The following is a 16,194-nucleotide window of genomic DNA, read 5'->3' on the forward strand; positions in this document are numbered from 1 at the left end:
CAAATCAAGAGAGATGGTATGATCAGAGTTAAAGTAGTCTAACCTGACATTGTACAATAAAAAGGTGAAGATATTGATTAACTTCAGCTTTACATAGTTTATACAAATGAAAAATGAATAGAGTAACTACTAAAAGATTAGAAATGTGAAACTTCCAAAATAGTAGAGAGGAAATGAAATGAGAAAAATAATAAATCCATAAGGATGAAAAGAAAACACAGAAAAGGTAGAACAAATAGAAAACACACTTAAGATTGTAGAAATAAATAAAAATATTAGTAATTACAAAAATATGAGTGGACTAAATGTTCCAGTGAAAGTCAAAGACTGATTCATTAGACAAATATTTACTGAGCATCTACTATGTGCTACACACTACTGTCAGCACTAGGCACACAGCACAGAGCAGTGAACAAAACAACCAAAAATCCCTAATGGGAGAGATAGACAACAAACCAAATATAACACAAATAGTACATTAGGTAGTGGTGAGTGTTCTTAGAGAAAAAGAAAAGCCATGAAAGGAGATAGAGAATAAGGAGAGGCACTATTCTAAACAGAGTAGTCAAGAAGAGTGTCATTTGAGTGAAGCCCTGAAGGAGGTGAGGGAATGAGCTGGTGGTCATGAAGGGAAGGGAATTCCAAGCAGAGGGAACAGCATGAGCACATGCCTTGAAGGGGATCATGGCTGCTGTGTGGGGAGCGAAGAAGAGAGTGGGCACAGATGGGCCTCAAGAGATGATGAGGGGCCAGACTATGAAGGACCCCACGAGCCAAAGCTGGTTAAAAGAGACACATCTCAAACGTAAGTATATAAAAAGGATGAAAGGAAAAGGCTGGAAAACGATATACCAGGGGAATGTAGCTATAGTCATCAGACAAATCGATTTTTTTTAATATGAGTAATATTTTTTTTGAACATCTTTATTGGAGTATAATTGCTTTACAATGGTGTGTTAGTTTGTGCTTTATAACAAAGTGAATCAGCTATACACATACATATATTCACATATCTCCTCCCTCTTGCGTCTCCAATCCCACCCTCCCTATCCCACTCCTCTCGGTGGTCACAAAGCACCAAGCTGATTTCCCTGTGCTGTGCGGCTGCTTCCCACTAGCTATCTATTTTACATTTGGTAGTGTATATACGTCCATGCCACTCTCTCACTTCGTCCCAGCTTACCCTTCCCCCTCCCCATGTCCTCAAGTCCATTCTCTATGTCTGCATCTTTATTCCTGTCCTGCCCCTAGGTTTTTCAGAGCCATCAAAAAAACAAACAACCTAATCCAAAAATGGGCAGAAGACCTAAATAGACATTTCTCCAAAGAAGATGTACAGATTGCCAACAAACACATGAAAGGATGCTCAACATCACTAAATCATCAGAGAAATGCAAATCAAAACTACAATGAGGTATCACCTCACACCAGTCAGAATGGCCATCATCAAAAACTAAACAAATAGATTTTAAGGCAAATAGCATGTCAAGAAATAAAGAGGATCACTACATTATGGCTAAAAGTTCTAAAGATTCACCAGGAAAGTATTTAACTTTTTCTTGTTGACTTATTTTAACTAGTATATTTCCTGACTTTTAAAATTAAATACAATGCATACTTATGAAAAATATATTGGGCAAAAATGAACAGAACCACAAAGAGAGATAGACAGATCCATCTTCATAATGGAATGTTTTAATGCAACTCAGTAATTGGTAGATCAAGCAGTCTGAAAATCTTGAAAACATTTTAGGAAATTTGAACCACACAGTTAACAGGCTTGATATAATAGATATGTATAGAACATCACACTAAGTGCGTAATACACATTCTTTGCAAGTGTCTGTGGAGTATTTGTGGAAACTATGTAGTAGGCCTTAAATCACATTTCAAAGACCATATTCCCTGATCACAATGCCATAACAAAAAGGTAACTGGAAAATCTTCATGTGTTTAGAAATTAAGGAAGAGTTAACTCATCAGAAAAATCATAATTAGAAAATACTATTTATCAAAACCTGAGGAATATTAAAAAGTAATATTAAAGGAAAATTTATACAGTACTAGGGAAAGGGGAGAGGCTGAAAGTTAATGTGCTAAGTATCTGACTTAAGAAGTTAAAAAAAGAACAACAACATAAATTCAAAGATAGTAAAGATAAAAGAGGAAATTAATAAAATAGAAAATAAACTTACGGTTGTGAGGAACAAATAGGGACATTATTATACATCCTTCAGAGATTAAACAGATGGTAGGAAGATACTATGAATAACCTTACTTTGATACATTTTTTAAACTTTGGTGCGATGGATACAATTTTAGTATTTAGCTTATAAAAATTTACTCAAGAAGAAATATAAAGCCCAAATATTCTTTTAATTATTAGGAAATTGAATCAAGAACAGGTCTTTCCGCAAATTCAACACTAGGCTTTTATGGTTTTACTGGCCATCCAAAGATCAGATATACCAATCTTCCACAAACTGTTCCAGAGTAGCAGAAAAGAGGGAACACTTCCTAACTCTTATTATCATCTTAATATCAAACTCTAACAAAGACAGTCCCCCACCCCCTAAATGTTCTAAAATTATAAGATCTTAATTGTGGGTATAAATGTGAAAAAGTCTGAATAGAACATTAGCAAACTGAGTCCAGCAATGTTAAAAAAAGACATCATGATCAAGTTAGGTCCATCCCAGAGATTCAAGATTGTGTAATATTTAAAAATCAACTAATGTAATTTTCTGCAGTAACAGATTAAAGGGAAAAAAAATCATATGCTCCTCTCAATGGATACAGAATGAGCATTTGATAAATTCAATACCCTCATGACTTTAAAAAAATTCCTACTTCAGTAAGAATAGAAGGGAACCTAATGACAGAGTATCTCTACAAAAAAAGCAACAGTAACTATCATGCCATTGGTTGGGAAACCTTGAAAATATTCCCTTTAAGATGCAGAGCAAGACGAGGGAACCCTTCACTTCTATCGAGTGTTGTACTGAAAGTCCTAGTCAGTAAAGCAGAAACAAGGAAAAGAAATGACCTAAGATTCAGAAAGGAAGAAGCAAATCTGCCATTATTCTTACCTAATGTATTTGTCTGATTGGAAACCCAAAACGAATGTTCAAGTAAATTATTAGCTCTATAGGTGATTCACTTTGTTATAAAGCAGAAACTAACACACCATTGTAAAGCAATTATACTCCAATAAAGATGTTAAAAAAAATTATTAGCTCTATAGGAGTTTTCCAAAATCAATTACATTTCTGTACATCAGCAACAAACAGGTAGAGTGTGTGATTATACAACAGATACCCTTTGTATCAAAGTTATAATCATCAAAACATAATGTACCTAGGGAAAACTCTAACAAAAGATATGTAAGACCTAGTATTTAAAAAATTACAAAACCCTATGGAAAGTCACTTAAAGAAAAAAAAAATTTAATGGAGAGAGAAACATGTACGTAGATTAAAAGTCAGTTTGGTAAGATGTCGGTTCAGTATATGCAAATCAGTCACTGTGATACACCATATTAACAAATTAAGGAATAAAACCATATGATCATCTCAATAGATGCAGAAAAAGCTTTTGACAAAATTCAACACCGATTTATGATAAAAACTCTCCAGAAAATGGGCGTAGAGGGAACCTACCTCAGCATAATAAAGGCCATATATGACAAAACCACAGCAAATATTATTCTCAATGGTGAGAAACCAAAAGCATTTACACTAAGATCAGAAAAAGGACAAGGATGTCCACTCTCACCACTCTTCTTCAACATAGTTTTGGAAGCCCTAGCCACAGCAGTCAGAGAAGAAGAAGAAATGAAAGGAATACAAATTGGAAAAGAAGAAGTCAAACTGTCACTGTTTGCAGATGACATGATACTATACATAGAATATCCTAAAAATGCCACCAGAAAACTACTAGAACCAATCAATGAATTTGGTAAGGTTGCAGGATACAAAATTGATGCACAGGGATTCCTTGGTGGCACAGTGGTTAAGAATCCACCTGCCAATGCAGGGGACACGGGTTCAAGCCCTGGTCTGGGAAGATCCCACATGCCACGGAGCAACTAAGCGCATGTGCCACAACTACTAAGCCTGTGCTCTAGAGCCCACGAGCCACAACTACTGAGCCCATGTGCCACAACTACTGAAGCCCATGCACCTACAGCCCCTGCTCTACAACAGGAGAAGCCACCACAATGAGAAGCCCGCGCACCGCAATGAAGAGTAGCCCCCACTCACTACAACTAGAGAAAGCCTGCATGCAGCAACAAAGACCCAACACAGCCAAAAATAAAATAAATAAAATAAATAATTTTTTAAAAAATTGATGCACAGAAATCTTTTGCATTCCTATACACTAACAACAAAATATCAGAAAGAGAAATTAAGGAAACAACCCCACTTACCATCGCAACAAAAAGAATAAAATACCTAGGAATAAACCTCCATAAGGAGGCAAAAGACCGGTACTCAGAAAACTATAAAACACTGATGAAAGAAATCAAAGATGACATAAAAAGATGGAGAAATATACCATGTTCTTGGATTGGAAGAATCAATATTGTGAAAATGACTATACTACCCAAAGCAATCTACAGATTCAGTGCAATCCCTATCAAACTACCAATGGCATTCTTCACAGAATTAGAACAAAAAATTTTACAATTTGTGTGGAAACACAAAAGACCCTGAATAGCCGAAGCAATCTTGAGAAAGAAAGACAGAGCTGGAGGAATCAGGCTCCCCAACTTCAAACTATACTACAAAGGTACAGTAATCAAGACAGTATGGTACTGGCACAAAAACAGAAATATAGATCAATGGAACAGGATAGAAAGCCCAGAGATAAACGCACGCACATTTGTCATAATTTATGGTCACCTAATTTATGACAAATGAGGCAAGAATATACAGTGGAGAAAAGACAGCCTCTTCAATAAGTGCTGCTGGGAAAACTGGGTAGCTACATGTAAAAGAATGAAATTTGAACACTCCCTAACACCATACACAAACATAAACTCAAAGTGGATTAAAGACCTAAATGTAAGACCAGACAGTATAAAACTCTTAAAGGAAAACATAGGAAAAACACTCTTTGACGTAAACCACAGCAAGATCTTTTTTGACCCACCTCTTAGAGTAATGAAAATAAAAACAAAAATAAACAAATGGGACCTAATGAAACTTAAAAGCTTTTGCACAGCAAAGGAAACCATAAAGAAGACGAAAAAACAGCCCTCAGAATGGGAGAAAATATTTGCAAACGAAGCAACTGACAAAGGAGTAATCTCCAAAATATACAAACAGCTCATGCAGCTCAATATCAGAAAAACAAACAACCCAATTAAAAAATGGGCAGAAGACCTAAATAGACATTTCACCAAAGAAGACATACAGATGGCCAAGAGGCACATGAAAAGATGCTCAACATGACTAATTATTAGAGAAATGCAAATCAAAGCTGCAATGAGGTTATCACCTCATACCAGTCAGAATGGTAGTCATCAAAAAATCTACAAACAGTAAGTGCTGGAGAGGGTGTGGAGAAAAGGGAACCCTCTTGCACTGTCGGTGGGAATGTAAATTGATACAGCCACTATGGAGAACAGTATGGAGGGTCCTTAAAAAACTAAAACTAGAACTACCATATGACCCAGCAATCCCACTACCGGGCATGTACCCTGAGAAAACCGTAATTCAAAAGGACACGTGGACCCCAGTGTTCACTGCAGCACTGTTTACAATAGCCAGGACATGGAAACAACCTAAATGTCCAACGACAGAATGAATGGCTAAGGAAGATGTGGTACATGTATAAAATGGAATATTAGCCATAAAAAGGAATGAAATTGGGTCATTTGTAGAGACGTGGATGGACCTAGAGTCTTTCATACAGAGTGAAGTAAGCTAGAAAGAGAAAAACAAATATCGTATATTAACACATACATGTGGAATCTAGAAAAATGGTACAGATAAATCTATTTGCAGGGCAGGAATAGAGACGTAGATGTAGAGAACGGACATGTGGACATGGCGGGGACGGGGAGGGTGGGTCGAACTGGGAGATTAGGATTAACATATATACACTACCATGCGTAAAATAGGTAGCTGGTGGGAACATGCTATAAAGCACAGGAAGCTCAGCTTGGTTCTCTGTGACAACCTAGATGGGTGGGATAGGGGGGTGGGGTGGGAGGGAGGTCCAAGAGGGAGGAGATACATGTATACATATAGCTGATTCACTTCATTGTACAGCAGAAACTAACACAACATTGTAAAGCAATTATACTCCAATTTAAAAAAGTTATAAAACCCTATGGAGAGTCACTTAAAAAAACCCAAATTAATGGAGAGGGAAACATGTTCATAGATTAAAAGTCAGTTTGGTAAGATGTCAGTTCACCCCAAAATTTATCTATAGTTTGGAGAGGATATTAGTTGTTCATTTTTCTTTTTTTAACTTTAGTTGATTCTGAAATTTACATGAAAGAGAAAAGGGTCAAGCCTAACCCTTATACTCTTAAATAATGGGAATGAGAGATAGGGAGCCATGTGTGACTTGTCTTACTAGATACCAAAAATTATTATCAAGATTATTATCAAGGGGGACTTGCCTGGTGGCGCACTGGTTAAGAATCTGCCTGCCAATGCAGGTGACATGGGTTTGAGCCCCGGTCCGGGAAGATCCCACATGCCGCGGAGCAACTAAGCCCGTGTGCCACAACTACTGAGCCTGCATGCTGCAACTACGGAAGCCCGCGTGCCACAACTACTGAAACCCGTGCGCCTAGAGCCCATGCTCCACAACAAGAGAAGCCACCACATTGAGAAGCCTGCGCACCACAACAAAGAGTAGCCCCCGCTCCCTGCAACTAGCGAGAGCCCGTGCAGAGCAACAAAGACCCAGTGCAGCCAAAAATAAATAAAATTAATTTATTTTTTTAAAAAAAGATTATTATCAAGGTAAAGTAATTAAGAGAGTGTGTTGTTGGCACAGAAAACTGGTCTTCTAGATGGAAACAGTTTATGGCAGAGAGGTATTGCAGTTAAAGGAGGAAAGGGTGGCTTTTTCAATAAATAATGATAGGAAAATAAGTTATTGTGTGGGAAAAAAATGAAGGTAGATCTGTTCTTCATACCCTACACAATTTTAGTTTGAATTAAAAACTTAAATACAAAAGGCAAAAGTGTCAGTATTTTTGTAAGATGTTATAGCACAATACATTATGACCATAATGTAAGGGAAAGATTTCTTAAATTAGACCCAGGAAGTGCAGACTAGAAAGGTGAAAACTGATCAATTTGACTTTATTCAAATTAGGAACTTCTGTTCTAAGACACCATAAAGATGTTGTGGGATTTTTGTTTTGTTTTCCTTTTATCCTTAAGTTCTTCTCTATTAGAAATACATGCTAAAGTATTTATGAGTGAAATGATGCGTTATCTTGGGTTTTCTTTGAAGTGTTCCAGGAGAAAAAACATGGGGAGAGAGATGAAACAAGAATGGTAGGACGTTGATAATTATCGAAGCTAGAGGATGGGAACAGGAAGGTGTCATACTATTCTAGTTTGTGTATATGTTTGAAATTTTTTATTTTAAAAAGTTTTTTAAAGAAACCATCCATTTTTATGGTGACTGTCCTGGATTTTCTGGAAGTTTTAACATTTAAAACAAAATCATTTTCTGAAAAGGTCACTTGTTAAGTGTATATCTAAATGCAATCTAATTTTTATCTCTGAATAGGACTTTCCTTATAAATTAGTAAATCATGAAACAACCTCTTTTAAAAAAAAAGATACCCTAAAGAGATTGAAGAAACAAGTCACAAACTTGGTGAGGGTGTTTGCCACACACCCTCAAAAAATTAGTATCCAGGTATTAAGCAAAGAACTTTAAAAATCAATAGTTTCTTAGATATGACATCAAAAGCATAAGCAACAAAAGAAAAAATAGACAAACTGGACATCATCAAACTTTTTAAATTTTGTGCTTCAGAGGACACTGTCAAAATGACATCCCACAGAATGGGAGAAAATATTTGCAAATTATGTTTGTAATAAGGGACTTGTATCTAGAATATGTAGAGAAGTCTTAAAACTCAATGATTAAAAAGACAACTCAATTTTTTAAATGGGCAATGGATCTGAACAAGGCATTTCTGCACAGAAGATATACAGTGCCAGTTAGCATATGAAAACATTCTCAATGGCATTAGCTACTACGGAAATGCAAATCAAAATCATAGCAGAATACCACTTCATACCCACCAGGATGGCAGTATTCAAAAAAAGACAATAACAAGTGTTGAGGCTGTGGAGAAATTGGAAGCTTCATACTCTGCTTGTGGAAATGCAAAATGGTGCAACTGCTTTGGGAAACAGTTTGGCAGGTACTCAAACCATTAAACATAGAGTTACCATTATAACCCAGCAATATGTATATAACCCAACAGAAATGAAGACATATGTCCAAACAAAAACTTGCACTTGAATGTTTTTAGCAGCATTATTAATAATATCCAAGAGGTAGAAACAGCCCAAATACCCATCAACTGATGAGTGAATAAATAAATATAGTATATATACACAATAGAGTATTATTCAGCCATTAAAAGGAATAGCGTACTGATGCATGCTGCAATGTGGATGACCCTTGAAAACATTATGGTAAGTGAAAGAAGCCAGACACAAAGGACCACATATTATATGATTCCACTTAATATGCAGTGTCCAAAATAGGCAAATCTATAGAAACAGAAAGTAGATTAATGGTTGCTTAGGTCTGGGGGGATGAGATGTATGGGGGTGATGGCTGAGATGTGGGTTTTCATTTCCTTTTGATGAATATGTTCTAGACTTGATAGTGGTGATGGATGCACTCTGAATATACTAAAAGTCACTGAATTTTACACATTGAATGGGTAAATTGAATGGTATGGAATTATATCTCAACAGAGCTGTTTAAAAACATCAAGAAGCAACAACTCAATAGGAAAATAAGCAAAAGGCATATCCAGGCATTTTGCAGAAGACAAAACATGTGTGTGTAATACTAGATACTTGAGAAGATGCTCAACCTCATTCCTAATCAGTCAGATGCTAATTAAAACCACAGTAGGATACCATCATATCCTCACTTGATTCGCAAAAATTTTAAATTCAGGCAATACCGCTTCTCCACATGTAGAGGAGGTTGAGGTTGGGGGGAAGCTCATCCACTGGCAGAGGCGGTATGAATTGGTACAACTGCTTTGGAAAATAAGCTGGCATTATTTTTAGAGGGTTGAAGATGCAAGTATTTATGACCCAACAATTCCACTCCTAAGTATCTATCTAAAGAAATTCTTCCAGTTGTGTACTGAGATCACATATAAGAATAGTCACATAATAAAATAGCACTGTAAAACTCAAAACCACATAAAACTAAAATAAAATGTGTAGGGATATAAGTATATGTAGTAAATAGACCTGTTTTTTAAAAGCAAACAAGGGGAAGATAAACCCAAAATTCAAGATAGTGGAAATGAGAAAGAATTGGGAGGGTCTCACAGGGGATTTAGGGTAATAGTAATGTTCCTTTTCTTAAACTGGATGGAGAAATGTAGATGTGTATTTTGGGGGTGGAGGCAAGGGGTACAAGGCAGAGTGTTATCTGATAACCCAGCACGGAGGGAAGATTTAGACAAACTCTGGAGCGTACATAGAGCAATTTTTCCGTGTGGTTCAATATTGAATGCTAATAATGCTGACTCTGAGTTTCTAGAAAAGGCTAACTTATTTAGCATCTTTTATTTAAGAAGCAGAAGGGATAAAATGTTCTTATGCGGGGCCGGGAGAAACTAAGAAAACGACACAAAAAAGAAGCAGCAGCAGAATGGGAGTGTTTTAGAAACGTTTCCAACAAAAGTAGTTAAAATTAATAGTTTTTTACTTCAAAGTGATCTTCATTTATTTGGGCCACAGCTACTTTATTCTTCAGTAATGCTAACTAATCCAAACATTCCTGTAAATTAGTAAAACCCCACGTGCTCATTTCAGATACTCAGTGGTTGGTTGATTTCCTCTTTTTCAGATCCCGCTCACACTAAAAGATGAAGCACAGACACGCGGAGGAGGAACCTATTCACTACTCCACTACTCCTGGGTGCGTGACTCCAGTGAAGCATCCACCAGTGCTGCAAGGGGTCCAGAGTATTTTTTTTTTTTGCTGTTTCAGTCCCCAGTGCCTACCAGCAGAAGTGGCAGTAGATTGTTGCCTATCAGCCAATCCAGACTTTTCCTGAGACAACAGGAAAACATGTCAGCTGGGTTTCAGTGGAACTTGGCAGTGGGGACATTCAGCGGAAGCAATATATACCCCATCAGCGCACACTTGTATCTTTTACCCCTTTCACCCCCTCTGCCACCTGCTTAGGTCTTCTCTGTCCCTCTCCTGCTACCACACAGAGATGATATAAAAGAGGCTCTTTGGCTATTTGCATTTTGCTTCCTCTTCTTTTCAAGATTGCAGTATTAAGCTTTACCTCCTAAAATCCTAAAATCCCAACAACATTATGTACCAAAGTTGTTCTTCCCTTGCAAGAGGGTTTGGAGGAAAGGGGGAGTTTATATCACAAGTTTCCCGGAGAGTGAAAAAAAGTCCATGTGCTGCTGACCACATGAGCCATGGTGAAGGCACCCTTTGGAATTACTGATTTCTAAAATTAATAAAGTAAGTCTATTTTTATTTTCTTTTTTTTCCATTTACTAATTTCCAAACAATCAGTATTCACAAACGAGACTGAAATAGGCCCAACTTCTCATTTTATGTCATTGCTGGGCAATTTTTTAAACTTCAGGTAAGAAATGTGAGTTATAAAGAGATGTTTTATTCTTATATTTGGTTTCAACAGATGGTGGGTCCAGGCTCTTCCCCAGGGGCAGCTCCAGCACCTGGGAGGCTGGGGCATGCAAATGTCTCCATTATCAGACCACAGCAGACAGGTCCTCCAGTGGCACATGAATCTGTATCCAGTTGCACAGTATTTACCTAAACAGTTCATCAGAACGATGCAGCTCAGCCCCCTGGTTGCTTTCTGCTTTACCTCTGCTTTCTTGCTTCCTTGTCTGTCCTAGGTCCTCTCTCTGGCCTCCACTGGAGAAGAGGTTGAAAGGTGACTGCAGAGCCCACTGAAGGTTGACTTAGCTGCCACAGGGAGTTATTGGGGAGAATCCAGCATCTGAGGTTTCCACAACAAAGTCCTATAGATTAAGCATTGAAATCCTAAAAGAAAAAGGACCCTCAAAAAGGCAGAGAGAAGAAGGGCTCTATTGCCTTCCTGGTAAATGAAAACAGGTTTGAGCCCATTGAAGCATTCTGTTTGCTTGTGAGGGATGAAGTCTGTCAGTTGCAGGAGAAAAGAGAGAATGCATTCCAGGTGTTCCTGTGACTTCTGGTTAGTAGTTTGAGGACCATCTTAACTGTTTTGCTAATTTGGTTATGAATTGGTTAATAGACAAATTAGAATTCCTTCATAGTCCCCTGCTGATGTGTAGAATTGGGAAATAAGGTGTTTGGGGAGACTCACCATACGGTTCTTGTAAAAAAGCATAAGAGGGTATGAGCCCAGTAAAAGAACTTTTAGACCAACTAGAGTGTTTGGAATTGCCCTAGGTAACCATCAGAATTGAATCCTCAGGCTAAATTTCTTACTGCATTCACCATGTGCTGATCAGGCGTAAGACCAGACTCCAGATCTCTTCCTTCATTCACCCAAGTACATTAGTGTCATTATTATTGGTATTGGACTTCTCTTGGTAACAAACCAAGCAAATCATATGATCCTCCCTCCAACAGTAGTGTCCCTCCTTACCCTTCCCCAAAACAGGCACGTATTTTTACAGATGGACAGACAAATGGTTTAAGTTTCTATAGTGCCTGTAAGTGACATGTCAGATGGGAGGCTGGACTTCAGACCCCTGCCCATATTTGTATCAGCTAAGATAAGAATAGAGCGCTAACATAAAAAGAAGATTTGGGATCACAGTGGGTCTGTTTCCTTTGGGATACTTCAGGAAACACTGCTCATTGCCTTGATTCATTAGGATGAACCCTCAGGCCAACGTTCTAATGATGTCTGATGAGGTTGGATAAAAAGGAGGGTTTGGGACTTACCTGGCGGTGCAGTGGTTCAGACTCTGCACTTCCACTGCCGGGGGCTCAGGTTTGATCCTTGGTCAGGGAACTAAGATCCCACATGCCGCAGTGCGGCCAAAAAGAAAAAAAAAAAAGTTTATTCTAGGCCCTGTAAGATTATTTCCCTCTTCCTCATTTAAGCCTCAAGGACCAACGATGTCAGGTATAAGGCACTGCTTCTCAAAATACAGTTTTTAGGTAGGCTGGACCTACCCCAGTCCTAAAGACATCTCTAAAGCTGCAGCCTGAAATTGTACATTTTAAATAAGCAGCTGGGTGATTCTTATGCCCATTGAAATTTGAGAAGGACGGCCATCAATGAATAGACTGAAATTTGGGCTGGCTATGGCCATGGCTGAAGAGCTAGGCATGCTGCATCCCCTCTTCAGACCCACTGGCTCCCTTGGGTAAGATAGAGCACAATGCCACCAGATGTGATTTTACAGCAGGGACATAGTTCCTGAAATAGAGTGGAAGTAAATGGGTGCCACATAGGATGAAGTCTGAGAGAGGAGCCCTTAGAATTGCCTGAGCATAGGTGAAGGAGGAAAAGAGTCTCAGTGACCAAATTCAGGAGTTTAATTTGGGACAACTCCAGACACAAACATATTGTACACATCCTTCCACCTGCAAATTTTAGCTTCAGATATACTTCTTTTTTTACCAGTGGTAAAGTAATTTCTATAGAGGAACATGTTTTTCAGGAGCTGCTAGACGGTTCCTCACTTATTGCAGATGGTTGCTTCAGGTGGACGTGAAGCCACAATAGAATTCTGCATTGCTCTGGCATCCATGACCTCATAAGAGAACTATGGGATTGTGCTTTTCTTGCCCTCTCCCATTCCCAAATCCCTGACAAGAGGCCCATCCTCTGAAAAGGAGTCCCTGGTGAGCTCTTTTAGGCTCAACCTGGTAACAGAATTAGCCTCATATTCTTAGGCCATTTGCCACAGACAGTTTCTCTAATTCTCAACTGAATTTATAGTGAATGTACAAACCAACACATTTCCATATGTGAAATCACCCCAAGTGACTTTGCCCACAACTAAATGGAGGTCAAATTCATATGCTTTCTGCACATCTGAGGCACTGCCTCTGTGTGTCTGAGGATAATGTATCGAAGACGGAAGGGAACACAAACGGTAGTGCAGCCCTCTCAGATGGCAGAAGGCAGTGCAGTATGTCACTGTCAGGGGAGTTCACAGTCAGCAATGTTTCGATGTTTGAGATTTTCAGCCCCAGATTCCAGTTACCTCTGATCATTAGATGTGAACATGGAATTAAGAAGAGGGTAATTAAGGATACTTACTGAGTCAGACTTACACCTTAGAATAAGGCTTTTATTGTTTAGAAACAGTCTTCCAGAAAATGAAATGATCCAAGATTCCCCAAAAATATTTATTTATACAAAGATTTTGAGAGTAATATTTGTATTTGTCTTTATACCTCAGTCTATGCGTCTGGGGCCAAGTCATTGTGTGGCACTTGTGCAACTTCCCCGCACGCCTCACACGTTGTAGCACCTGCTTCCAGGAACACCAGATGAGCACAAGGTCTCGGGGGGTCAGGAGGGGAAACCCATAATGCCCAAAGGCTGCAGAGACCCAAAATCCAGATATGTGCGCCCTGACCTGGAAGGTGTCTAGCCAAATGTCCAAGGAGAAATACGATCTAGGAAGAAGGCGAGAGGAGGAACCCAGGGGGCAGACCGAAGAGGGTTAATTCCCACCCTCTGCTTCTGAGTTCAGCATATCCATAGGGCCCAGGAACTGCATTACCTGGATTCCACACCCCCCAACCCCGTAATGACCCTTGATGCTGATTGACGTCCAGGGGACAATTTGCAAAACTAACAGATTTGTCCATAATCCCAGGTAAGTATGAGATACAATTCTGGGACTTTGTCTTGGGAACCTGCCTGAAGAAAAACACTTGCCTTGTATGATGTAATCCAGGTCCCCTCGAGCAGACATGGGGCAGCGATGGATGAGCAATCTGACCTCAGCTCCAAGTGTCTTCCAGTCTGGCCCCCCGGCCATTCTCTGCCCTTCCTCCTCCCTAGGGTATCCCAAATCCCATGGCCCTGCGACGTGTCGACTTGCCATCCCTCTTCCTCTGTCCCCACCACCTCTGTCTATGACACAGAAAATCCATGTGTTCTGAAGAGTTCAACCTTCCCCTAATCAAACCCACACTTTCTTTACTACAGTGATTCTCAGAACCAGCAAGAAAGAGAAATGTTCCAAAAGGGAACCCCCGTCTCAGCCATCTGCCTGGAGCTGAAGGTTGTGGGCCAGGCCTCAAGGTGAGGTCCATCGCGTTTGTGTTTCCCGAGGAGCAGGCAGGCAGGCAGTGGCAATCCCTCCTCTCTCTCTGTAGCAGGCGGGCCTCAGCTGCACTTGCAGGACTTCACCACCATGTTAGAGAGCTGCTCCACCTTGGCGGTCCTCCCGACATAGTACAGGATGGTCAGGGGCTCCAAGTCCTGGGGTACGCAGCAAGGGGAGGCCGAGGCTTCAGGGTTCAGGGTGTTGTACAGTCCCAGCACCTGGGGAGGGAGGCATCATTGAGAGGTTAGAAAGCCAAACCTCAGGCCGGGAGCCCAGGGACTCTGCAAGGTCTAGGGGCTGCTCCAGAGACTGAACACGTGGTAAATGGGCCACTGATGCTACTTCAGAGGAACTGGTGGAACCCAGTTCGGGGGAGTGGTGGGTTACTGTTCATCCACGCGGGATGCAGCACGTGGCGTTTGTCTGGGCGTTATCGGTTTAAGCATAACCCCCATAACTGGGGCACTTGGAATTGATCATGAAATTCTCTTGGCTGTGAAGAAACACCCCTGTATTGGTTCCTCCTAGCTGTAACTGGTCACTTCGGTGAGAACCATTCTCACTAAACATTGGCTTGAGCCATTTACTCAGTGCCAGAGTATAGGGCCCCAGACAGGACGCAGTAACAAGGAGCTATGAGGAAATATGCTTCACAAGTTACTGCCCTATCTTGGATTCCTCTTGAGGGAAAGACAAGCTAGCTTCGGTCGTGGACTTCCCTCTCTTTCCCTTTGTTTCGTATAGTCTTCTTCTGTGTGCTTTACATTGTCTTTTTTTTTTTTTTTTAATTTTATAGCTACTTTATTTATTTATTTATTTTATTTTTGGCTGTGTTGGGTCTTCGGTTCGTGCGAGGGCTTTCTCCAGTTGCGGCAAGTGGGGGCCACTCTTCATCGCGGTGCGGGGACCGCTCTTCATCGCGGTGCGCGGGCCTTTCACTATCGCGGCCCCTCCCGTTGCAGGGCACAGGCTCCAGACGCGCAGGCTCAGCAGTTGTGGCTCATGGGCCCAGCTGCTCTGCGGCATGTGGGATCTTCCCAGACCAGGGCTCGAACCCGTGTCCCCTGCATTAGCAGGCAGATTCTCAACCACTGCACCACCAGGGAAGCCCTACATTGTCTTTTAAAATAACTTTTCTACATTCAAGAGGCCAGAATTATTAGAGTTCTTTATCCGACGGTAGAGCCCTTTCGGCCCCAATATTCCTTGCCAGCCATGTGCATCTCTGACATAGGGGGTGGCATGTGACAGTAATTAATTTCCATAGTACAAAAGCAAATAGACAAAGCAACTTAAAAGTCTGGGTGAAACTAGGGAAGGAATTTTAAAGGGTAGAATGTGGCCCACTAGAGTTGGGCCAGGGTGCCAAGATCAGAACCGTCACCAAAGGGATTTTACACCCCAGGTCATCATCCGCTCATTCAACATGCAGCCCTTCATGCATCCTTTTTAACAAGCGGCCTACTTGGCTTAGCCCCACCCCCCCACGCGGCATGACCCTGTTCCATACTGAGCTGTGGGTAGTGTCTGCGCTGCGGAGGTATGGGCACGGGCCTGAGCAGAAGTTGGCGTAGTAGCCCTTAGGTTCATGGACCCATTTCCAGCCCAGATCCTGTCGGAAGTCAATGTAGAGAGGGCGCACACAGCAGTTCTCCTCCAGATTGCT

General features: G+C 40.4%; 2 protein-coding genes across 3 annotated transcripts in view; one reads left to right on the plus strand and one right to left on the minus strand.

Moving 5' to 3' along the window:
* The window catches only part of TTLL5 (tubulin tyrosine ligase like 5), a 325,193-nt gene extending 314,698 nt beyond the window's left edge, over positions 1 to 10,495 (plus strand). The window contains exon 35 of the mRNA XM_057543393.1: positions 10,096 to 10,495. Within this exon, the coding sequence (XP_057399376.1) occupies positions 10,096 to 10,118 (23 nt within the window). The 3' untranslated portion in view covers positions 10,119 to 10,495. The remainder of the gene's footprint in view (positions 1 to 10,095) is intronic.
* Positions 10,496 to 13,517: 3,022 nt separating this feature from the next.
* Positions 13,518 to 16,194, minus strand: part of TGFB3 (transforming growth factor beta 3) — a 29,418-nt gene continuing 26,741 nt past the window's right edge. For both annotated transcript variants that reach the window (XM_028167084.2, XM_057543397.1), the window contains exons 7-8: positions 16,039 to 16,192; positions 13,518 to 14,746 (exon numbers count right to left, since the gene is read on the minus strand). In XM_028167084.2, the coding sequence (XP_028022885.2) occupies positions 14,588 to 14,746; positions 16,039 to 16,192 (313 nt within the window). In that variant the 3' untranslated portion in view covers positions 13,518 to 14,587. The remainder of the gene's footprint in view (positions 14,747 to 16,038; positions 16,193 to 16,194) is intronic.

Source organism: Balaenoptera acutorostrata, chromosome 3 (genome assembly GCF_949987535.1).
Source record: "Balaenoptera acutorostrata chromosome 3, mBalAcu1.1, whole genome shotgun sequence".
Lineage (NCBI taxonomy): Eukaryota > Metazoa > Chordata > Mammalia > Artiodactyla > Balaenopteridae > Balaenoptera > Balaenoptera acutorostrata.